Source organism: Microtus oregoni, unplaced genomic scaffold (assembly GCF_018167655.1).
Source record: "Microtus oregoni isolate MIOR12 unplaced genomic scaffold, Mior012 000070F_ref0000104, whole genome shotgun sequence".
Lineage (NCBI taxonomy): Eukaryota > Metazoa > Chordata > Mammalia > Rodentia > Cricetidae > Microtus > Microtus oregoni.
The window spans coordinates 3516001-3541525 of NW_024543977.1; the positions used below are offsets into that span (position 1 = coordinate 3516001).

A 25525-nucleotide genomic window follows, 5' to 3' on the forward strand; every position below is an offset into this window, starting at 1 on the left:
CAAATTGTCTTCAAAACGCCATACTTATGCCCATAAATTAATGCTTCTGTCAGCTTTGGTCAGATATTTTCTTTATGTGGTAGTCAGTAGTTACTCTGAAAACTCAAGATACCAAAAATAAATGACTGCTGAAAGCCCAGCCATAAAAGAGGCATCCAGTTCGCCCTCTCCAAGACTCAGGGTCTAGGGGAGTAGGGAGCAGAAGAATGCAAGAGCCGGAAGGGCGTGGGGATCAGAAGGAGCCCTGCCCTCCAGGGGTGTCATGGCTCGTGCACTCTGGAACCCCCAGCAGCTGTGATTAACTGCACTCAGTCTGCACAAAACTGAACCTACCTTGTAATAGAAGTGGGAGGGGCTCATGGACCCACTTTTCCATGGGGACTTACACAGTTAGTGGTTGATGGGAAGGGATATTTTCTTCAAGGTGCAGCTGCAGGAAAGTATCTATGTCCCTACAAACAACACTAATGAAATTCATTGGCCATACACTAAAAAGAAAATAGAAAAAGTAGAAAGTAACTATTTAGGAAAAGAAAAGGGATTAACAGGAGTAAGAGGGTGATTTGAGACAGGAGTTAGGGGTGAATACAATCAAAATACAGGGAGAAGGACATGTAAAAATATTATGAGACCTACTATTATTATAATTCATGTATGCTAATTAAAGCATTCGAAAATCTTACTCTTTTGAACCTGACCTGCATATTAAAGAATGCATGGAAAAATAATATTTGTTTAAAATAATCAATTGAAGGAAAATAAAGATGGATATATTTAAATTTAAAAAGTTAAGTCATATTGATTGATCATCATGAAAGCCAAATTGTAAGTACATAGTAAACATTGTGTGTTTACATGACATCATTTCTCTGTATATATGAGTTGTGTCCATAAGAAAACAGAAGCATGTATGATCTATGTTCAAGTACATATTGTTGGCTAAAATACAGCAGTCCTTCAACACCTGAGGAGTTGATTCCAGAAGTCTCTGTGGATTCCCAAATCCTAGGATACCCACTTCCTTTACATTTTACACAGCACACACATCCTCCTGTGTTCTTAATTATCTGGTCCACTTACAATGCCACTGAATCACAGTCAGCAGTGGAGGGAAGTTCTGAGAGACGCATGGTTAGACTCATAGAAAAGACCTGCACAAACCGAGACAGCTGCACCACCACCAAGCCATGTATCAGGACCACAGTGGCTAATATCATTGTTGAATCTGTATGACTATAGTTTTTATAAGGAATGTTACCAAAAAAAAGTGTTGATATGTTCAGTGAAGAATTTTTTCAAATGTTTCTGCCTAGAGGAAGCAAGAATGGACTGCCATGTTCGACTATAACACTCACTGATCCTCTACGCTCACCAGACTATTGTTGCTGTGAGTGACGTTAGTCTTACATTGTCTTACGTTGCTTAGAACCCTTGGAAATACTTGAGTGAATCTTTCATTTTACATTTAAGGCATCTCACTCCCTTTGCCACACTATACCCTGCCACGCAGTCCTCAAAGAATGGGTATATTATCTCTTCATTTCCCAATCCAACCTTGCCAATGAATATGCCCAAAGCTATTGTTATTCCACAGATATTTTTATGAAGGATGGGACCACTCAGTAAATACAATTAATCACAGACATTTTAACATGCAGCCACGTTTTAGTGTGTTTTTAAATGGAGATTAAATTCTACATCCCTCTGGCATGATGTCACAGCATCTTAGTAGCTATGTCATTGCTGTGACCAAATATGTGACAGAAAAACAAGTTCAAAGCGAGGGAAAATGTTATTTTGATTCACGATCTCAGAAACTTTAGTCCAGTTTCTTTACTCTGTACAAAAGTGTTATCTTTACTATAAATCAATCAAGGGATTAATCCATTCATCTCTGGAAACATCATTACAATCTCCTTGGTACTTCTCAGTGCAAAAAAGTAGGTCATCAAAGTTAACCATCAGGAGTGGCTTGAGGTTTTCTCTCTTTTTAACAAGGAATCCTAAGGCAAGGTGACTCCCAGAACAAAGCTTTTTGTTTGTTTGGAAAACCATGTTCTGGTTTTGCTCTGGTCCCTCAGTTTAGCTCGACCTTGGACATCAGAGTAGATGATGGTCAGGAGTGGAATTTCAGGGTAAGCAGAGCCTTCTTCTCCAACTGGTTTTTCTCACAGCTGCCTGATCATAGAGGAAAAACTGAAAATGCAGCATTTACCCCCTGGTAAGCTCCTAGAGGCTGCTAATGTCTGCTGTCTCCTGTTTCAGATGGGCGAATCAAATGAAGACATAGACCAGATGTTCAGCACCTTGCTGGGGGAGATGGACCTCTTGACCCAGGTGAAGTCCTCTTCTTAACCTGCAGGGTATGGGGGTGGGCGGGGGTGGCCTTCAAAAGGATGTCAGAGATTGGCATCGTGTGACCCTGGTGCATCTGCGACAGAGCTGGGACAAATGGGTTTTCTTGCTTCTGCACCTTCGGTTCACATGGTTTAATACAATGTCACACATGCATAGATATGTCAACATCTGTGCTTACCATAACCATGGGAGGAATTCCCATGGCTCCTTAACAACCACCTCTGAACAACATCCCTAGCAATTGCCTTCCTAGAGACTAAGTGCGAAAATGGCACTGACTAAGATGTTTTTGTGTCATCTTTTAAGGAAATGCTGTATTTCAAAGGACTGTTATGACATTCTGAATGAACTACAAGAACTCAGTTCCCTCTGAGAAGCATGGAAGCCTCTCAAGCCACAGGCTACATATCTGAGAAAAACAGTCAGCCAGGAGTAGATTGGCTCCACTGTCCATGATTAGGGATGGATAAACCTTGGTATCCCCAGTTTCCTAAAATAAGCAAAAAATTAAAGTGAACTGAAATATGATGATGTGATTGTAATACAGAAGAAAATTCAAGCTTGCAGAGAAGTTGAAGCAATATAGGAAGAATCCCAATTCACTTTTTTCCAGTTCTTCACATGAGTAACATGTTGTCCTATTTGTGTTCCCCACCCCCTCCCACATATCCTGGTGATATATCAACAAAAAAAAAATTAGTAAATGGTTTGGGATAACACATCTGTTAAGATTTGTAGCTCTGGCTCATCCTTTATATGTTGATGAGTTCCATGAATCAAAGATCTAAGCATATGAAAGGAGAGAAAACAGAGATAAAAGTTCTTATAATCTTAAAATGTAAGTCATATCTAAGCAACACAGAATACACGAAAGATACAAAACATAAAAGAAATATTTTAAAATGGAAAATATTTTAATTTCTGCTTGGCAACAAGATAAATAATGAGATTTTAATATCAAAAATCAACAAAAGCAAAACCTGTGTGCAGGGATTCTGGCTCGATTGTAAAGCAATAGCTAGCACAGACAAGGCCCCAGGCGGGGAAACTTGTTTATCAGTCCCTATTGGAACTGTTGGAACATTAACTTCCTTGGAGTAAACAAATAATTAGTAAACAAATAACTAAAGGATTTTGCAGAAGAATTTCCTTTCCAGATAACTGTACATTCCTTTCTTTGATGTCACTGTGTAAGACCTTATAAATTATGTATAGTATGTGCCTTCATGACAGCAAAGTCTCTCTGTTGCTTAGAAAAATTGAGTATTTTTGCCAGGGCGTGGGTGGTGCACTCCTGTAATCCCGGCACTAGGGAGACAGACACAGCTGGATCTCAGAGTTCAAGGCCAACCTGGTCTACAAAGTGAATTCCAAAATAGCCAGGACTGCCAGGGCTAACTACACACAGAAACCCTGACTTGAACCCTCCCTCCCATAGAAAGAAACGAAAAATGAACTATTTAATTCTCATTGTTCTCAATTCACAGTCTTTTTATTAATACTTCTTATAGTTTTTAAACTGAAATTTTCTATGATAGAAAAAAATTCTTATAAAACATTTACGTAACAGCATAATCTTTAAGAGCATATTTGGAGAGAAAATGTATAAATTGTGAGTGTTTGGGGCTTCAGGAATGTTGGTTTTGTGACTCACGCACAGAAAATGTGGGATCTGTTTTCACAGAGTCTAGGAGTGGATACTCTTCCTCCTCCGGAGCCCAAGCCACCCCGAGAAGAGTTCAACTACAGTGTGGGCTTTAAGGATTTAAATGGTAAGCACAGAAACTTGTTTCCTTAAGCAAGTTGAAGCCATAATGATGACCTGAAATCTCCATGAACTGGACCCTGGCCATGAAACTAAGGAAATGTGGACATCGTGATATATAGTGTGTAAACCCTGGACAGTGCACAGTATTTTACTATGTCTACATTGAATTAAGAAAGTTTGTTAGATACTTTTGCCAGTAATGAAAAGGAAGATCATCTTCCATTTATGAAAGTCTCAGGATAACCTCACCTTTTAAAAAAGAAAAATTTCTTCTTATTACTAAGAAGTCAAGAAAATGTTAATAAAAATGTCTCTTCAAGGATAACAATTTAATAACTATTGATAATATACAAATTGGAACTGATTCAAAATATGCTTTATTCTAAATACATTATTTTATTTTGCATACATATTTGTACATAATTTACCATTTGAAACTTCCATTCTCTCTAAGATAAAGCTTTCCTTTCTAGCAGGATCTTCTTTCCCATTTTTCTGCAGAAAGAACTGTTAGATCTGATGTTGAAATGGTAACAAATCTTGAAATCATTTCCAACTTTGTAAGAATTTGCTGGAACTCTTGAAACCAGACATGCAGCCATTGTGCTGCAAGAGCAGCCTCACTGGAACTCTGGAGAAAGAGTTGCTAAAGACTTCCAGAGGCTACCAAAGCATAAGAACTAGCAAAGAAGCCCCCCCCCCCCAACAGAAACCAGCCTCAGGGGAAGGAGCAAAGAAGCCCTCAGGGAACCCAAAGTCCCCTTTTCTGCTTCCCCTTCTCACTTACTTCGTTGTTCCTGTCCTCGCAGTGGCTTCTTGAAAAGCCTGGAGGCACCATTAACCATCTCTAGGTCAATTATTGTACACCCTTTCCAGTGAGCTCTTTTTTGTCCTTTTTATTTTGCTTGTTTTATTGCTGTTTCTGTTGAGGTTTGTTTATTTGTTTGTTTTCAAGACAGGGTTTCTCTGTGTAGCTTTGGAGCCTGTCCTGTCTCTGTAGACCAGGCTGGCCTCAAACTCACAGAGATCCACCTGCCTCTGCCTCCTGACTGCTGGGATTAAAGGTGTGCGCCACCTCCTGGCTCTAGTGCCCTCTGTTTACTTCACTCTTCTGTTCCCAAACTTCTTACACCATCCATGTCTACCACAGACTAGTCCACTTTTGTGGATTCATAGCAGCCACGCTTAACAGATACTTGCACACATGGGCTCCAACAGGTCTTTCGTTTGAGGATTTTCTAGCTTTATCTGTTTTGTTGACAGGGTCTCAAAACACTATATAGCCCTGGCTGGTCTGAAACTTTCTATGTTTTCTAGACTCTTAATTCCTAGTGTCAAAGAAACTCATAAATATCTAAGCACAGTCATGTTAGGGTGTAGCAACAAGGAGTCAAGATGTTCTGACTTGTCTCCTTGATGAACTGACTTTGGGAGAGGATAAAGCCACCAAATTCCTGATGTGAATAATTTTAAGTTTTTTGAGAATGCATTTTTATTTCCCTCAGTTAAAGTGTTGTTAAAACGGGTAAAAATATTTCACCCAAAGTCACTCAGAGAATGACAGACTTAAGAATGGAATCTATTTCTCATTCTCTCTTTCTCACTGTCTAATTCCATATTGATTAATATAATCTATCAATGGTAACACACTTAAGCTATATCAATAAATTTTTATTATTTGGCATATTAATAAGATATTAATGAGCATCAGTGCTACATGGCACTGGGGATATCTGGCGATGAACCGGCTCATAGCGGTTTTTGCTTTTTGCTAAGTAGGCTCATTTTCTAAGGCTCCCACTTCCTCATTCTGGGACATCCTGCACAGTGTCTATCGCTTCTTCACCTGGTCATCATGTGGTGGCTGCATGGTCCCCAGTGCACAGCACTCCCACTGTTCCAGGCAATCTGGTCAACTTGCTGAGCATGTGTGTGGCCTCTACAGTAATCTCACACTTGGACAAAGTCCTAACAAAGTCTCCTCCTTCCTTATCCCCCTAAAAGCCTTGTTCATTCTTTCTTAAAAACTCTTGCCCGACCCACTGTCTTCATAAAACCTTTACTATTTGGGCTCATTGGTTTTACTTTTTAATATCTGCGAGTTGTTAATCTTGCACCTGAGAATGTAAGGTTCCCCAAGGTCAGGTGGAGGGAGATGAAACCCAGTTGATCACAGTGTTCTCCCTTCCATTTCCACTTTTCTCCTCCTCTACTGTTCCTAAGTCCGAGGGTTTTTGCACTGAAATACTCAAGAGTTCCCTATGCAGGCTTCTGCTCTTGTGCTCTGACTTCCCAGCTGGAGTGAGGCGCCCCCTGCAGAGCATAGGTTCTCTCTTTTCTTCCTGTTAGACCCTTCCTCACATGAAGCACTGAATGTAGTTATTTCAGGAGTTCCAATTTGTGAGTATGTGCTACTAGATAAAAAAAAAAAATGTCAGTCTTTCGTATTGTATCACAACAATTATAACAATCATAAATAATGATTCCCACCTAGGTACATATTGTTCTTTAAAAAAAATAACTGCTTTCTGTTTTATCCAGACTTTTTAAACCCCATTAATCCTATTTTTCCTCTTAGAGTCCTTAAATGCCCTGGAAGACCAAGACTTAGATGCCCTCATGGCAGATTTGGTAGCGGATATAAGTGAAGCTGAGCAGAGGACCATCCAGGCTCAGAAAGAGTCCTCTCAGAATCAGCATCACACGGCGTCAGGAGGCCAGGGTGCAGCCTCACTTGGTTATGGAGCAAGTGCTGCTGCAGCTGGTGTTAGCCTCTGTGAGGATGATTTACCACCTCCACCCGCAGAACCCATGTTAGACCTTCCACCACCCCCACCTCCACCTCCTCCCGAACCTCTCTCTAAAGTAAGTATTGTAATGAATCTTTCTCTGTACCACCAGCTCCCAAATATTATTATTAATTATGAAAGCTTGGGCTTTTTCTCAATTATCTCTTATAACAACTATAGCAAATTAACCCATTTATATTAATCTATGTTCTGCTTTGTGGCATTACCTCATTTCCGTATTGCCCATCCTGCTTGCTCTACATCTGACTGGCAACTCTGCCTTTTTTTCTCCCCGGAGTTCTCTCTCTGGCCAGAAGTCCCGCCTATACCTCCTGCCTAGCTATTGGCCACTCAGCTTTTTATTACACCAATCCCAGCAATACATCTTCACACAATGTGCAAATATCCCACAAAAAAGTATGTAGGACCCAAAATAGCAGAACCATTGCTATTTATTACTGCCCATCACCTTGGACTTTCTTTAAAGAGATAATTACATCCATAAGTTTGTATGCCTAGACCTCTGAAGTAATATGAAAAAGGATAGTGTATGTTTCTTGCAAATTCAGAGAGTCTTCCATGAGCAATGTTGTCTTAATCTGTTTTCTATTGCTATGACTGAATACTACAGATGGGTAATATAGAAAAAAATAAAGGTTTATTGAGCTCTGGAGGTTGGGGAATTTTACTGCATGGCTTACGCACCTTTTGAGCTTCCAGCGGGGGGCTTTCTGCTCATGACCCATTTGCTTTTTAAAGACACCCCTTTGTCCCCTTTTAATCCTTTACAATGATAATTAAACTTCAACTTCAGTTTGGATGAGGACATTTAAACTGCAGCAGGTGTGTATGAAGAACACGTTAGCATCAAATCTAATGTTTACCATGGTTTGACTGTAAGTCATATGTCCATGTGCATATTCCTTAATAATATGCAGACTTTGGAGGACATGGTTGTTAATTTTTCACGGGTTAAGAAATTGGTTTATGTGTTTTATCATTCCTGTTTCTAGCCAAGATTATAGAAAATAGTAGGTTTTTAAGTTGAGTTAAATTGAACCGCTGCCTCCGGCAACCCTATTCAATAGGACAAAGACTATGCGTCCTTGGAACGTCTTCACGGGGGAGGGTACTGTAGAGACAGGTAATGAATGCTTGATACATTTCTGAACTGTGTAAAATAACTGCAAAGTTTACATTGCCCTTATTTGGCAAGTTAATTACATGTCTATCAAAAAAAGAGGAAAGTGAACACTTTGAAGAATTTTTCTTAAGTGGAGCCCCTTAAGAATATTTTCCAGCTCAGTGAGCTGCAGCTTCCACACTAGGTGGGCCAGCTGATGGTGGTCGCTGTGATTCCTGGGACCCTAGGGACCCTCGGAATTCTGACAGTTTTAAATATGAATCGAATCTCTGTCACATGCATTGCTTCACCGTGTTTACTCTAGGAAAATCGTGTTTAAACTGGTGGCTAAGATAAAGCAGAGGCTCCTAGCATAGGGTTCTTTGAGGTTTCAGGGGGATCGCGAATTCCTTGAAAGTTAAAAGTCGAATGCACAGGTGGAGGCTTACAGAGTTCCTTATTTTCACGTGGTCTTAAAGCACCTTGACAGTCGAAAGTATTTTAACAATCAGTGGTATGAGAAGAGAAAATTCTACTTTCAAACAGTAGGGATATAGCCAGGGCATTCACTTCCTAATCATTGTAGACAGATAGACAGACAGACAGACAGACAGACAGACAGATAGATAAGAGAGCCTTAATAGTCCTATTCTCAGGAATTTGAGCTCATAAGAATACCTCCCAGTCTTTTCCGTTGTTCACGTGTGTTCATCAGTGGGGTGTTTTGTTTGTTTTGCTTTGCTTTGGAGGTTTTGTGATTTGTAAGGTTACATTTCAGCTTTAGTATTTAAAAGTAGGATGTTAAGGACCTTTTTAAGTTTCTAATAAAAACTATGAATCCCCCTCTAAATAGCTATCATGATCCAAGAGGATACATATGATTTTATGATGTGCTCAACTCCCTTAGTATGGATGTGTTAATAGATTCTGTAGGTTGGTCCCTGTATCACTTCCTTTTCCATTGCTGATAATGATACTACAACCAAAGCAGCTTACAAGAGGACGAGTTTATGTTAGCTTGTAGGGATTGTCCATCCTGTCTGCAGAGATGCAGCAGCAGCTGCCAGAGCAGGAAGCTCAGTGCTCACCTTTCCACGCACATGATAGAAGCAAATCAAGCTAGGAGTGGGTCGAGGCCACTCCCGCTGATGTGCTTCCTCCAGCCAGGGTCCACATCCTAATAGTTCGATTCCTTTCCCAACAGCACCACCAGCTAGGACTCAGAGTTCAAGTACATGAGTTTACAGGGATATTGGTCATTCAAGCTAACACGGTCCCCTGTTCTGTGAGCTGAGCACAGAATACCATGCTCTAGTGCATTATACAGTTGATGAGGTAATAATTTCATCTTTTAGGATAAAATTACTATGGTGATAAACAACAGTTTCTGTACCCTTGAATTGAATATTTTAGTCATGACTTTTTTTATATTCTGAAAATGAAAGATGTAAAATTTGATGATTTTGTTATTGTAAATCAACTAGACACTAACACTAACAAGCAATTACCGACTGGTATTATTTATTAGACTCTTCTGATTGTCTTGCCCCTTTACAGGAAGAAGCAGAAGCCCAAGCAAAGGCTGATAAAATTAAATTAGCACTGGAAAAACTGAAGGAAGCCAAGGTTAAGAAGGTAAGTCATCCATCATTCTGCATAAGGTGAAGTGAAGTTAATGCTATCACATTATAGTTACTGATAAACAGCTAAACAAAATTTCCCGTGCCTCTGGGGAGCTCAGCATAGGTCACTTGCTGCACACATTCAAGACCCTGGCTTTAACGGTATCATCAAAAGAAAACTAAACTGGTACTTTCCAAATAGTTATCAACCTCAAAGAATTCTCTGGACAAAGTGAAATGAAACAAGTTTCTCTGTATAGCATCATTTAGCTAATTTGTGATATCTAGATAGGGAACTGCATCCGTCTGTTTCATGCAAAGACTTTCTACTGGCTAGTGTTATGGCACAGAACTCCCCATGGTAAGTCAGAGCAAGAATGCCTAACAGGCAAGGCATATCCTTAGCACATGCATGACTTTCTGTTGGTTTACACATTTATTTTCCCATGAGCCAGGATAGTGGGAGTACAAATCCCTTTAACAAGAAAGGAAAAAGTCTTTGGTTTTGCTACTACCTAGACAAGGGCCTTCTCAGCTTCATTGTGAGACTTAAAAATCTGTCCATCCTGAATTCCCTTCCCTGAGAGATGCTCTCTGGGGCTTTCTGTAGCTGTCTGCTTAGAGCAGGTGGCACACCCTCTGGGCATGTTTTAACTGGGTCAGAACTCAGTGTTGCAGGGAGGCCGCTGCTTGTTTATCCTGGCCACACAGCTAGCTTAGACCCAAAGTAATCACACAGAAACTGTATTAATTAAATCATTGTTTGGCCCATTAGCTCTAACTTCTTATTGGTTAACTCTTACATCTTAGTTTAACCCATTTTTAGTAATCTGTATATCACCACGAGGTTGTGGCCTACCAGCAAAGTTTTAGCATGTCTATCTCCAGTGGCTGATCCATGGCATCTCTCTGACTCTGCCTCCTTTCTCCCAGCATGCCATTTAGTTTTTCCCACCTACCTTAAGTTCTGCCCTATCAACAGACCAAGGCAATTTCTTTATTCATTAACCAATAAAAGCAACACATAGACAGAAGGGCCTCCCATACCACCTCAGCATCCCTTGGCCTCACTTTTCCATAATTTCTTTTGTGGATTTTATGTCCATTGAGTAGTCTCTAGACCTAATGCCTGCCTGGTTATCTCCCCAGGAGTCAAATACTGGTTTTGTTGTTAATCTAGTCTCAAATTTGTATAAATTTTGCATTATCTGCTCCTACTCCTACTTTACCAATTAGCCTATAATTTTCTTGAACATTTTTGTAGAGCATTGTGTAGTTGTGAGGTTTTTTTTTGTTTCCTGGTTGACCCGACTCCTGAAATAATCACACAGAGACTGTATTATTTAAATCACTGCTTGGCCAATCACTTAAGCATATTGCTAGCTAGTTCTTACATCTAGAATTAACCCATTTCCATTATTTTATATTTTACCATGAGGCTTATGGCCTACCAGCAAGGTTCCAACTAGCATCTTATGTCTTTACCCTCTGGAGGCTCCATGGCATCTCTGACTCAGCAATCTTCTAGAGATCTTCTAGAGAGATCTTCTAGCCTGGCCATGTTCTGTTAAGCCATTGGGTGAGAGAGGCTGCTTTATTCATTTACCAATAAAAGCAACACATATACAGAAGGATTTCCCACATCATTTCCCCTTTTGTGTTTAAATAAAAAAAGAAGGTTTTAACTTTAACATAGTAAAAATTACATATAGCAAAACAGGTATCAAGCAAGAATTAAAGTTGCAATATTTATATCTACTTTATCTTTTATCATAATAACTAAGGAAAACTATAACTATCTATTCTTCAACTCCATCAAAGATCACAGAAGGATATAATATTATCTAAGTTAACAGAAAATACATTGTAAGCAACTTCCAAAACTCTAGAATTGACAGTTCTATGCATGTATCAGCTTTTCCTCACTGTAACAAACACCAAAGATGACTGACTAAACGCTTTTCTTGCTGCTGCGATGACTATCCAGAAATAGCAATCTTAGGAAGGAAGAGTTGGTTTTAGCTTTCAGTTTGAGGGTGCAGTCCATCATAGCAGAGAAGCATGAAAGCAAGACAGTTGAGGGCTGTAGTATCAGGAGGGCAGGGTCAGTGGTCACACTGTGTCTGCTGTCAGGAAGCAGGGAGAGATGAATGTTCAAACACATGAGCTCGTCAGGGACATTTCCCAACAATAACAACATATATACCACACCCATACAAGTGACGAGGGATGAATTGCTATGCAGTTTCTGAGATGGACCTTTCCGCTCAACTCCCAGTTCGCCTCCCATGCTCTTGTATCCATAGTCCAAGAGCCTGCAGTGTCTGCCCACCTTGTATGGTGAAGCCAAACCCCTCACAGTGGTCCTTTCTGTCTCCATTATCTTCCTAGCCTGGTCTCTCCCACACGCATTTGCCACACTGTAACTACCTGTCCTTATAATTGCTCCTCGAGCACTTCTCAAGCGCTTGCTGGGACACCTTTGTACCTACCCGTCCCTCCCACTCTTACCAGATTCTTACTGAACTATTTTCTGTCCCCTTAAGTATTCAGTCACCTGAGTAAGCTCGTCCTCATCACTGTGCACACTATTCCCTAAAATTCTCTTACCTTCTCTACCTGTCTCCTCAGTGTTTTATCACCACTCAGTGTAGTGCCCACTAATTCATTGCCTGTATCCCCTCTGGACCTCCATGGTCTGGAGACTGTCTTCTTAACCACGCACCCCATGCACTGGAGGAGGTACCAGCTGTGTGCAATGATAAAGGCCCAGTGAGATTGTTACTTGTGTCCAGCAAATTTTAGCAAGTGCAGTGCAGAAAATTAAATGAGGCTCAACCTTATGTCTCGTGCTTCTGATCCCAGCACTCTGGATCCAAAGGCAGGAAAACTGCAAATTCAAGGCTACCCTGGACTGCAACAGTAAATTCAGACCCAGCTAGGACTGTACAGCAAGACTTTATCTAATAACAATGATGATGATGTTTATCTATCATCAAATTAATGGGTAGTACATGATAGTTATCTATCATTGTCATCAATATTATTATTATTATTTATTATACTTTGAAAACCCAGAGGCATGAGTTGGAAACCAGAGGAAGTGGCGGACAGTGCCTAAGTCTCTCCTCAAATGTCCTGGGGATAAGGAAGCCCCTCTGAGAAGGTAGATCTTGAGCAAAGTTCGCAGCGGGAAACAGCTAAGTACATGGGGCAGTGGTAAAGGGGATCCCCAAGCAGGGATGAGCTTTGATGAGCCAATGAGCATCTTATCCTCAAGCAAAAATCAGCTTGATGAGATGGAACACAATAAAAGACTGTTGAGCACAGCTCGGTGAGCAGCTTAGTAAGAGCAAAGAAAGGAACTGATGCTGAAGTGGGAGAGGTAGCAGGGGAAGTATGGGATATACCTGACAGGCGGTAGGAAGCCTCTCGGGAGCTCTAAATGAGACCATACTGGCCGAGGCATGGGAGATGAACTGTAGGGATGCGTGGGTGCACAGGTGACCAGGCTGTGACACGGTCACTTACTGACCGCCATGGCTGATCTGGCCTACTAAATGTGTGTCCCTCCCACACTCAGAGGCTGTGTGCTGGCTCCTCATAAATAAGTTCTGCCAAAATTACACAAGTGGCCTTTCTCCCATGACAGACCCACCAAGCCAGCTCTTAAGGAAATCAATTGCAGTTGTAGAGAATGGCGGTGGGTGACTTGTTCTAGATCCCTCTGGCAGAGCCCAGCCTGTGTTGTCTTGAGCTACAAATAAACAGCAGGCGCAGAGACACTGTATGGAGTGGTTGGCTTTGCCTGTGAGTACAGACAAAAGAGAATAAGAGCAGGGGCTGCAGCAGGAGGATCACAAGTTCAAGATCAGCCTGGGCACACCATGAGACCCTATCTCAAACCCCAGGGACTTGGGATATAGCTCAGTGGTAGAACAAGTGCAAGGCCCTGGGATTGATCCTCTTCACCTCGAGAGAGGGATGAAGGGATGGAGGGAGAATGAGTAAGTTTAAAAAAAAATCATAATTTCACACTTTCAAACCAGTGGATTATTTATAAATGAAGGCCACACCGTGTCTTTTTAAAATAGAAATGAAAGGAGAAGTTCTCTTACAGAAGATGGGACAGGAGCAGAGGCGGTCTGCTTGCTCCAGATGGTCTGTGGAGAACAGGAGCCCTGTCAGCTCTTCCCGGTCATCATTCCGAAACAACATAGCTCTGCCCCTTTCAGTTTCTACTGATTGTGTCAGCAAACACAAGGCACAGTCTGCCCAGACCCAAGGAAGATGAAGAGGAAAGCATTCCTCAAGGGGGAGGAAAGAAGACCCCGACCCTCTCTGGCAATACATGTTCTTTCAGACGACACCCTGTATGGAAAACAGCACACTAACAAAATAATAGAAATGATCACACACACACACACACACACACACACACACACACGCACGCACGCACTCACGCACGGGTGCGCACTTTAAAGGACTAAAGTGAGTTAGTGCCAGAGGCTGAGGTGAAGATCCAAAGGTCAAGGGCAGCCTGAGCCACCCCCAGAGACCCTGTCTCATAAAAAACAAAACAAAAACAAAAATATGGGTCCCCCATCTGAAGTATTTGCTATTAAGGATTTGGTGGGATGTTGACGTTATTTTGAATTACAAATGATGTACATAGCTTATGCCACCAAGCTTTTGAAGCTGGAAACACGATCTGACTTATTTGTTAGTTTATTCTAAAGCTCTGTGACAGAGCAATTCCATTTGCAGATCTTATTATAGAAACTCAAAAAAGTAATTTGCATGATTTAGGACTAAAATATTTTCCATTTAACAATCTGTGAGAATGAGATTTCATTACCGAATCATTTGGCTCCAGAGACGATCATGTGATGAATTCCGTGGTGTTGCCGTGCAGTGGTACTGCTCCATGTTGGTGCATAATCCCTCTGCTGCTTGCAATGTGGTGTGACGAACCACAAAAATGATTTCTTCCTGTTCAGTCATCTTTTCTAAACTTTACAATTATGGATATTCTTAAATACATATGGATTAAAGCTAGTTTATCATTTCTGCCAAAAAAAAAAGTCCCTTCCAACATTATGAAACTATGTTGTTTAGCAATATCTTCCTCACTATGAAAAGGAAAGGAAAAGGCAACATATGTTTCCCTTTCTAAAGCATCTCTAAGCAGGAACGAAGCATGGTCAAATGTCAGTATTTTTCTCTATCAGAAATGGAGCTCTCAAAGCACTAACATCAGTTGTGTTTCCTAGAACAGGTAACTGTTCTACAACACTAATTCTCAGCAAAGAGCAACAGGTATGTCTTCCACAGAGAAATGCAAAAAAGACCCGACTCTACCCAAGTTAAAGGGGATGTAATCATCATGACAGGCAAGGAGGTACCTAAAGAAACACATGTCCCCTCCCTGTGCCATCAGACTACTGAAATAATGGACCTCAAAGAATTCAAATTTCACTGGTATCATCATGCAGAGAGCAGAAGAAAGGCTGGAACTCTGGCGCCATCAGCCAGTTCTAGTTTCATTCTGTTGATGTGGCTAAAAATCTCTGCCCAAAAACAAGCTTGGGAAGGGAAGGGTGGGTTTGACTTGCTCTTCCAGATCAGGGAACATCATCGAGGAAAAGTCAGGTTGGGATTCAAGACCGGAAATGGAAGGAATGGTGCTTGTAGCCTGCTCACGGGCTGACTCGCAGGCTCATTCATGATTAGCTGGCATTTTATCCATCTCAGGATCACCTCACCGAGGAATGACTCCCCCGGTCACAGTGGGCTGGGCCAACCTGCATCAGTGAAGACAACCCTTACAGACATGTCCACAGACCAAGCTGATAAAGACAATCCTTACAGACATGTCTGCAGACCAAGCTGATAAAGACAATCCTTACAGACATGTCTGCAGACCAAGCTGATAAAGACAATTACTTAATCGATACTCTTTTATTCAGGTCATTCTAGGCTGTCTCAAATGGACACAATTAGAGGAAGACCTTTCCTCAGAAAGAGAATTCACGCAGTTATGACACTTTAGGAGTCAATCTGGAGTCAAACAATGACAAGTCCAGGTGGGCAAGGCCACGCCTTAACCAGGGCTGTCTAATTATGCAAATCTCTTGCCCCCTTTTTATTTTTATTTTTTTATTTTTTATTGTTTTTAGTTTTTCGAGACAGGGTTTCTCTGTGGCTTTGGAGCCTGTCCTGGCACTAGTTCTTGTAGACCAGGCTGGCCTCGAACTCACAGAGATCCGCCTGCCTCTGCCTCCCGAGTGCTGGGATTAAAGGTGTGCGCCACCACCGCCCGGCTCTTGCCCCCTTTTTAAACCTTAAACCTTTTGCCAATGCCCTAAACAGTGATTCAAGAGCCGCTGCACCCCTTTATTTCTTCTTCTTCCCAGTGTAGTCTTAGTGAATAAATCTCCTCTTTCTGCTGGTCACTTTGATTTGTCCCTTTAGTTGACATCCTGGGGACAATGGCAAAACCTAGCTTACTGAGGCTGCCATGCACAGGCTTTTAACCTAAAAAGTCCTTTACCAAAGGAACTTCAGTTACAAGATACAGAGAGACCTTTTAACCAAGAATTGTTGCTAGCCCTGAAAGCAAAATAGGAACAAGAAACGGAAGGATGTTGGGAAAGCAGGACGCCAGCGCTTCTTCAGTGCTGTTTTCTGTCTCCCCCCACCAGGACACAGGGACTTGAAACTGGGCAAGGGCCTTGCTTGTTGTCTGTGTTGTGGCTTTGAATTTATTTTTCTACCTCTGTGTTTCTAATCTATAAAGGAATTCACAGTGAGGTTGGGGATGCATTCCACTTTTTAAATATTTGTTACTTGCCCTCTGAGAATTTCAGACATGTATACAATGTACTTTGAGCACATCCACCCCTCACAGTCCCCTCTCCAACTCTTCTAACTACCCCTACCACTTCCTATCCCAACTTCATATCCCATTTTCTCAGCTCACTGAAACTAGTCAGTGCTGCCAGTGTGTGTGTGTGTGTGTGTGTGTGTGTGTGTGTGTGTGTGTATGATAGGCCCATCCATTGGAGAATGGGCAACCTACCAAGGATCACATCCCTGAAGAACACTGACTCTTCCTCTCTCAAGACCATCAACTGACAATAGCTCTTAGGTAAGGGTGGGGCTTCGTGACTGCCCCTCCCGTGCTGCAATTTTGTCCTGAGCAAACTTTGATCCTGAGCAAACTTTGTCCTAGTAAGTGCAGCTGCTGTGAGCTTATGAGCCGCAATCCTGTTCTGTCCAGGAGGCACTGTTCCACAGCAATCTCCCCAACGTAAGGCTCTTACACTCCTTCTCTGAGCCTTACAGGGAGGGGTGAAGTATTGATGTCCCAGTTAGTGCTAAGCACTCCACAGTCACGTATTCTATGTACTTTAACCAATTGAGTCATGACACCCTCATGAAAGTCAAGAGGTGCATTAATCTACGAATAAAAATATTAAGTATTTAGAAGGTAGTTTGATGCTACAGTCTAATAATAGCATTAGGTTCTCCTATGGTCCCATGATCCCCTCAGCCTTGGGTTCTTGATCCGGTTTAAAGTACCAGGCATGAGTTCTGTCCTATAGAACAGGTTTTAAATCCAATCAGAAGTGGTTGGTTGCCGGGCGATGGTGGCGCACACCTTTAATCCCAGCACTCGGGAGGCAGAGGCAGGCGAATCTCTGTGAGTTCAAGACCAGCCTGGTCTACAGAGGTAGTTCCAGGACAGACTCCAAAGCCACAGAGAAACCCTGTCTCGAAAAACCAAAAAAAAAAAAAAGAAGAAGAAGAAGAAGTGGTTGGTTATCATCTATAACAATCATGCTACTACTGCTAGTTGAGAAAAGTCATCTACCATCTTACCAATTCTGAACCCTGTGAGCTACAGTAACAACAGCCTAGCAAGATATTCACACGGCGCATTCCTAATATACAGTTACAGAAGTGATAGCGATGCTGAGACCTTCAGCTTAGCAGGCTTCCCAGGTGCCGAAACTGACTGCCTATTCTGTGGCTTCATCTCCAGCTTGTGGTGAGGGTGCACATGGACGATAACAGTACCAAGTCACTGATGGTAGATGAGCGGCAGTTGGCGCGGGATGTTCTGGACAATCTTTTTGAAAAAACCCATTGTGACTGCAATGTGGACTGGTGTCTTTATGAAATATATCCTGAATTGCAAATTGGTAAGTCTCTTCCCCACATCTGGCTGTACTTCCAAAGTGTGGCTTTTGTTTTATTATGGACTTTGTCTGTTTTATACATTTGTTTCAAGATCTCAAGGAACGACATGTCACTACCCTCATCTGAGATGAGTGCTTGCTTCATTATTTCTTTGTGGCAGACACTCGGTTGGTAGAGGGTGGCCAGGCTTTGGGGGATATAAACTTTATTACTGTCACCTTGCTAGTAACTCCAAAGGGGGAAGAAAAGCAATATGGTTCATCTAGCTACATATTTAGGAAGTTCAACAGTTTGCAGGAGGGCCTGGGTATCTGTCAGCTAATACCCCTTTAAAGATTGCTTCCTTGAGGCATAAGTGATCTTACGTCTATGCTCACTTCCCCTTCTTCCCTCCAAATTTGACTTATTACTAACACTTTGCTAATGGAAGAGACTCCGTCTCAGGGGGTCAAAGGGCAATAAAATAATTTGATAGCTTCTTCCTTCTTTCCTTCCTTCCTTTCTTACTTACTTTTTTCCTCCTTTCCTTTCTTACTTACTTTATTTATTTATCCATTTTTCTTTCAGCAATTTAATAAATTTTCTGTTCCTTCCATTTATCTTCAGGGCAACACTGCCTCCCAAGAGGGATGTATGAAATCCAGAATTACCTGCTTTTGAGGCTTTAGGGAAATTTTTTTCTATAGAAAATGGTCCATATTAAAAACAGTTCCTTAACCAGGCATGGTGGCACATGCTTGTAATCCCATCATTGGAGAGACTGAGGCAGGAGGATGAAGAGTCTCAGGCCAGTACAGGCTGCAAAGTGGAGTCTATCTCAAAACTAACACAAGGCAGAGCTAAGCCTTGAAGTGTCCTTCAATTCTGTGAGTGGGGAAACAAGGGAAGGGAAAGCTCCTGTCACTCTCAGGCTTGGATCAGGTATTCATCTATTATCTTTAGCGTTTTAGAGCAACAAGTTACGAGTTTCACAGCTTCACTAGCAATGTTTAAGCACTCATTGCTCTTTAGTCATTCCCAGGATGACTGGATTTACCTCTGGCAAGAACAATTTAAAATGAAAAACAAAATGCTAGCACTAAAAATCATGATAACTACTATATTTTAATTTTCATCATTTATGTTTTTCTATAAGTAAATCCAAAACCTGACACTGACGTCTTATATAGCAGGCACGTTGCACTATTGTTGCGGGCAGAGGTGTTAGTTCTCAGGGCAGGCCCCGAATCTCCAGCTTGCCTACCTCTTTACAGGGGGCTGCAGAGACAATGGCTAGTTCAGGAAAGGAAATAGTTTATTAGGGACAAGACACACAAGGGGCCTGGAGGTGTGCCATGCAAGAAAGGGGAGAAAGAGCAGAGGAGGGGTCCCCCATGATCTTTTGTGGGTAATTCACCCAAGTTCAGACACCCACTGTTTTTCAGAGCACGTGCCCTTGGCTGAATAAATTCAGACCCACGTGTGTAAGAGCTGCCCATCTTCAGACACCTTGTGAATGATTGTTCTTAACTCAGTAACAGACTCTCATCTGAATTATCTTTTATTTCATCAGAGAGAATTTTTGAAGACCATGAAAACGTTGTTGAAATCTTATCAGACTGGACAAGAGACACAGAAAACAAAGTACTGTTCTTGCAGAAAGAGGAAAAATATGCTGTGTTTAAAAACCCTCAGGTAAGATGGCCCGAGTCTCAGGAAACTGTGTTTGTCACCTGTATACTGGTCAAGCCACAGTCTCAGGAAAATCTCACAAATGTGCTCCTTTCAAATAAACACAAACTTAGAAATTCAGAGTCCTTTGAAAGATTTAGAAAGAAATCTCTATTATTTTTCTTTCATTCATTCACAATCCAAAGCATATCTATTTGCCCTTGTCTAACACTCCTCTTAGGCTCCATTAGTCCAATGTGCCTTGATGAACTATAGATTGTTAATTTTTCTATTACAAAGTTATACTTTTTTGTAGTTCATATTTATTGCTTATTGATACTGTGATAACTAAAGGGAGTGTTACTGGGAGGTCTGAGACCCATAACCTGCATTTTTAAGAAAAAAATGATGAAGAGAGAAATATTTATGTACAGTTTGGGCCAGAACTTGTGAAAGAAAAACATTTAGTATCCTTGTACCTTTTCTATGGCAGAGTTACACTTTGTACAAAAGAGAAAATAAAGTCCAGGAAATAGAAATGTGTAAATTTAATCAGGATGGTGTGAACTCTCTTCCTTGGAGACACTGCCCCACTCCTCTGATGCTGCAGGATGGCCATTCCTTCTCTCAGCCTAGAAGCCCCGCGGCGCCTTTGTAATCTGCCCTCAAGCATCCTGTCTTTCACAGGTTCCCGCCGCACTGTTGCCGAGTGCTTGGAGAAAATACGATTTATCGTGATGTCCTTAAGCAATTGACACAAACGCACGGCTCTAATATTTGAAAGAGCATCCCTCAAGTCATACCAGGGTGCAACCAAAACATCTAAGCCTTTTGAGAGTGGCCTCAAGCAGCAGGAGTCACGTGGGAACCAGAATGCCAGTCTGTGCTACATGTCATCACTGACAGTCTAGGGAAGCTGGGATTGAATCTTCAGTTTAGCTGAGTTACTCAGAGAGGCAGCAACATGGAAAGGGGTTAATACCCCAAATGGTCTGCCTTCCTCACCCACCTAGTATACTTTATAGGGAACCCTAAAAGGCGTTCATCATTGCAAAGTGTAGCCTTGACCCTCTCGTCGGGGGCCACCGTTGTCTCTGATTCACCATATTGGGATTCTCTCCTCTCTTCTCTACATCCTTCCTTTGCTGGGTTTCTCTTTGGAGCAGAGTTCATATCCACACAAGACTACTTAGTCTCATCGTCCTCCTAGGCACCATAGATCAAGGCTAACTCAGCAGTATATACATGCTGAACTCTTGTTTAACAGTATCAGGTACCAGTGTGTCTTTAAATAAAGGGTCCTTATCTTTCCCTCCTGTCCCAATCACATTTCTTAAGGAAATTCTAAGACTGTTACAGATGAAGTGATCTCCAAGGTCATCCAGACATCTTTCCACTTTACCGGAAAGGAAACTGACTCTCCAGTTACTAGGGGCAGGATTGGGAGTCCAAGGCAGGTTGCTTATGGGAAAACATCCTTTCCCCTTGTGTTGGTTTTTACCATTGCCATGGCCAGATATCTGACAGGAACAACTTAAGGGAGGAAGGACTTATTTGGCTCACAGTTGCAGAGGTCTCCACCCATTGTGATAAGGAGGATATGGGGAGCGGGACTTCATGTCATGGTGGACAGGAAAGAGAATAGGGTAGTAACAGAAAAAGGCTAATGCAAGATAGATTCCCAAAGACATAGCCTTAGTGGCCTATTTCCTACAACCGACACCTACACACACACACACACACACACACACACACTGCACGCACGCACACACACACACACACACACACACACACTTGCACACGAGTTCTACCATTTCCAAATATTCTATTCAGATTGAGAATCCATCAGAGGATTAATTCATGGCCTAATTGACTCTAGAAATAGCCTCATAGACTTGACCAGATAGTGCTTTCATAATATCCTAAGGCAGTCCAGATCAACCATCACATAACTGTCCAATGCTGTTTTCTGGGGTCCTCCCTGAGATATGTGATGGCAACTCACAACAAAGCAATTAAGAAATGTCAGACACTAAAAATGTCAATTTTCAACCTACTGACTAATCATTGACCAGCAAGGGTGTCATATCAGGGGCTATCACAAAGGGTTCCTCTAAGTCCACGTTTCAAGCAAATTCGAATCTTATTTCTTTTTCATCTGCTGATCCAGACAAAAGAATGGACTGTCTCTGCCACCCTCAACATTTGACTTCTATCTCCGTGTCCAAGGCAGCTTTTCCTAAGAACTCATCTTCCAATCTGTAGGAAATGAGGAAAGAGCCGCAGGAATGTACAACCAGGCTTCCTTCTCCTAGATGCCATTAGCCATGACTGAGCTACTTAGTGACACTGAGCCACAGGAGTCTGAGGATTCGACATCTTTATAACAACCATACCATTATATTCAAGGCCACCACTGTGCATAGCTTCTTCACAAAACACCTTTTATGTTGAGTCCATTAAAATGCTGTCCAGGAATTGTACAGTGTGTCCATTGTTAAGAGGAGGAAGGAGACATACAGCTTGCCGTGCTGTCTGATGAGGCACTGTTATATCCTATCAGTACAACCCATGGACTTTACAAAGTGATCACTTCCCTTCAACGCATGCCTTCAAGATGCAGGCATTAACGAGGCTCCTCGTGCCTTCTTCCAGTATTTACTCTCCACCATTGGCAGTCAGTATTCAGATCTTTACCTCCTTTCTTTCCCTTACTTTTCCTTATTCTGTGAAATGGGGTCATGTTTAGATTTTATTCCCAATTAACTTTCATTCACATGATGCCCTTGGGTTTCTATCTCCATCAGTCTCTGTCCTTACCCATAGCTATGATGTTCCACTCCATCTCAGAAGACTTCCTTCCTCTGCAGTTTCATCTATTCCCACGTAGCCATATAGCCAACCTCCACTGGTGGCTGCTTCTAAAATGGAGCTCAAACCTGTATAACTCTTGAAAGTATAAAAACTCATAAACCTCCTCACATACTTATCTGTTGACACCTTTTCCCACCTTTTATGAGTCAAGAGCTTGCTATGGAATACAGGCTGGCTTTGAACTCATAGACTTTCTCATACCTTAGCATCCCTAGTGGTGGTATCACAGACATACACTACTGTTGTTATGCCCAGTTTCTGGTTCCCAAGTGAATCACAGAGCCAGATTTCAGATGCATATTACATGAGGGTTTTTAATTCAAGCTCAAGTTTAGATCAAAACCTTTCCAGCACCCCAGCTTGTTGGGTGCAGAAAGTGTGGCAGGAAGCCCTGGGAGGGTAGAACTTTTAAAGCGGAAACGCCATAATCAGGGAAGTTCATGTCCTGTCGTCTTGGGATTAGGTAAGGAGGGCATAGGGTAAGATAGTTTGTGAAATCATTGGTCAGTATTTGGTGCAAAAACCTAACAAAAAGCCATAATTACTAACAAGGTATAACAATGGCAGGATGCCTCCCAAGAACATCTGGACCTTGTTAAATTGTATGGTCATCCTCCCTATCTCCTTAATTGACTATTTTTAGGGTATCTGTTTAAATTTCTGCTATCACAGCACATTTCTGGAGCTGAGATCTGCTCACCCCCCAGCTCATTATATGACTTAAGATGAAGCCCCTTCTTTAAAATGGAGTTTGCAAAGTCAGGTCCTCACACCGTATCTTAGCTTCAAACTTTTCATCAGTGTTTTAAGTGGATATGAAGAAGGCAAAGTTCCATGTATTTTAAATCTTAACAGACAAAATAACCCTATAGATTTTAAATCCTGCAAATAACCCTATAGATTTTAAATCCTGCTCTGTGGCAGTTTGAGTCCCATCAGATGTTTTTGGAGAAGTTAATTTGTGGTAAAAGTAAGCAGAAGGAATCGCAGTTTCCAAGATGTCCCTGCACCTGCAGCGCCTCCCCACCATCCCCATTCCAAACCATGTGCTGTGCTCAGTGAGCCTGCCAGCATCACAGTTTACACTCAGAGTTCCACCAGAGCGCTCTAAATGTTTGGAAGTTTCCCACTGTGTCTTCTCTTCCCGCCTTGAGCTATTCCTACTGTATTTTCTCCACAGACTCATTTTTTCCTCCATCTATTTCTCCCCACACTCCTCATCCTCCTGCCGTCTATTTTTATGCTGATCAGTTCGTCCTCATTTTCTCTCTCACATCCATTCACAAATCATTTGCAAGTGGCTATCAGTTATGGGGTAGCATCTGGGTTAGGGATTCCAGCTCTAGGATCACATCCAGTACAGACCTTTGCGGGCCCTGTACGTGCGGCCACAGTCTCTGTGAATCTGAAGGTTGTATCTAGAAGACTTTGATTCCTTGATGTCCTCCATTTACTCTGGCTCCTCTCCCACACAGCTCCTTGAGCCCTGAGGAGAGGGATTTGATGGAAACATCTCTTGTGGCTGAATGTTTCAAGGTCTCTCACTCTCTGCATATTGCCTGAATGGATCTCTGTATTTGTTCCCATCTGCTGCAGGAAGAGGCTTCTCTAAGGGCGGCTGATAAAGGCACAGATCTATGAGTACAGCAGAATGTCATTAGTGATAAGTAAAAATTAATAAGAAAAGGGAAGCTCCACTGGCGCAAGAAATCCAATTAGGTCGAATCAAACCAAATCAAAATGCCCATCGTTTTATTAAGAATGATGCTCTGGGGTGGCCTAGCACATGGTGGGGAGAAAGGACAGCAGGGAGCCCATGCAGACCCGAAAACCACGTGTTTCTCCTCTAGGAGGCCACTTAAATACCCTGTGGGACTGGTCCTGACCCCTACACACACAGGGAGGGGTCAGAACCTGGCATGCTGGGATTTGGAGTCCAGACAAATACAGCTCCTGGGCCTGGGGGCTGGGATGGATGTCAGGGGCTGGGGGCTACACTCCCAACTTAATAATTAGGAGTCATTTTGTTGCTACGTTCCTTTAGCAGAACAGTAGTGTTTGGTTTTCCCCTAAGTCCCTGGCCCATGTAATCTCAGGTTCTTGGCCACTCAAGCAATGCTGGGTATGGGCTCCATCTCATGGAACAAGTCTTAGCTCAAATCAAATATTGGTTAATTAGTCCTACAAGATTGATGCCACTAGTGCACCAATATATCTTACAGGCCCATCCCTCTTAATTAACTATAAAATTAATCAATGAATGCTCTGGATCAGTTATCCTGTTTTCCATTTTTATAGATATTGTCTTAGATTGTTTTCTTTTACTGTGATTAACACCAAAACCAAAAGCAACTTGGGAAAGAAAGGGCTTATTTGGCTTATATACCTGATTACTGCTTATCCCTGAAGGAAGTCAGGCCAGGAAGCTGGAGGCAGGAACTGAAGCAGAGGCCATAGAGGAGTGGTGGTCACTGGTTTGTTCTTCATGGTTTGCTCAGATTGCTGTCTTACAGCACCCCAGACCACCTGCCAAATGGTGGCACCACCGCCAGAGGACTAGGCCCTTGGCATCAATCACTAAAGAAAACACCCTACAGACTTGCCTACAGGCAATCTGATAGAAGCATTTTCTCAACTGAGGGTCCTCTTCCCCAGATAACACTAGCTTGTGTCAAGTTGACAAAAACCTAACCAGGACAGGTGTTAACTACCTTTTACAGATAAAACGCATTGAGAAAACGTGTTCACATTAATAAATGGATGGGAACAGGAAAATACCATTCAGATCTTTGAACTCCTTCCAGATTGTCAGCTAAAAGCCGCTGAAGTCTCAATGATGTTCTTTTCATTCATTAGCCGACAAGATAATTAGCTACTCTCCATTGTGAGGGAAGCAGAGCATTAGAAATCACTTGACTTTCAAAGGGGTTTTTATGAGTCTTGCACTTTTTCATGCCAGTGCTTCAAGTGATTCCTTTGTTCAGGCCTTTGAGCTTTAGAACCCAGAGCAGTGAGGTCCTTGTGGGTGTACAGGGCACCTTCTCTTCCTAAGGAGTGAGAAAGCAGTTGTGGAAAAAGCTATCCCTTATCTCAGCAGATCAGATTTAGAAATGGAGGTTAAAGATGTAGAAATTGA

At 42.0% G+C, this 25525-nt stretch overlaps 1 protein-coding gene across 1 annotated transcript in view; it reads left to right on the forward strand.

The window, feature by feature from the left end:
* Positions 1 to 25525, forward strand: part of LOC121440743 (amyloid beta precursor protein binding family B member 1 interacting protein) — a 100554-nt gene that overhangs the window by 43303 nt on the left and 31726 nt on the right. Inside the window, exons 2-7 of the mRNA XM_041641592.1 lie at positions 2266 to 2337; positions 4043 to 4130; positions 6705 to 6991; positions 9596 to 9673; positions 17708 to 17867; positions 19418 to 19539. Of these exons, the coding sequence (XP_041497526.1) occupies positions 2266 to 2337; positions 4043 to 4130; positions 6705 to 6991; positions 9596 to 9673; positions 17708 to 17867; positions 19418 to 19539 (807 nt within the window). The remainder of the gene's footprint in view (positions 1 to 2265; positions 2338 to 4042; positions 4131 to 6704; positions 6992 to 9595; positions 9674 to 17707; positions 17868 to 19417; positions 19540 to 25525) is intronic.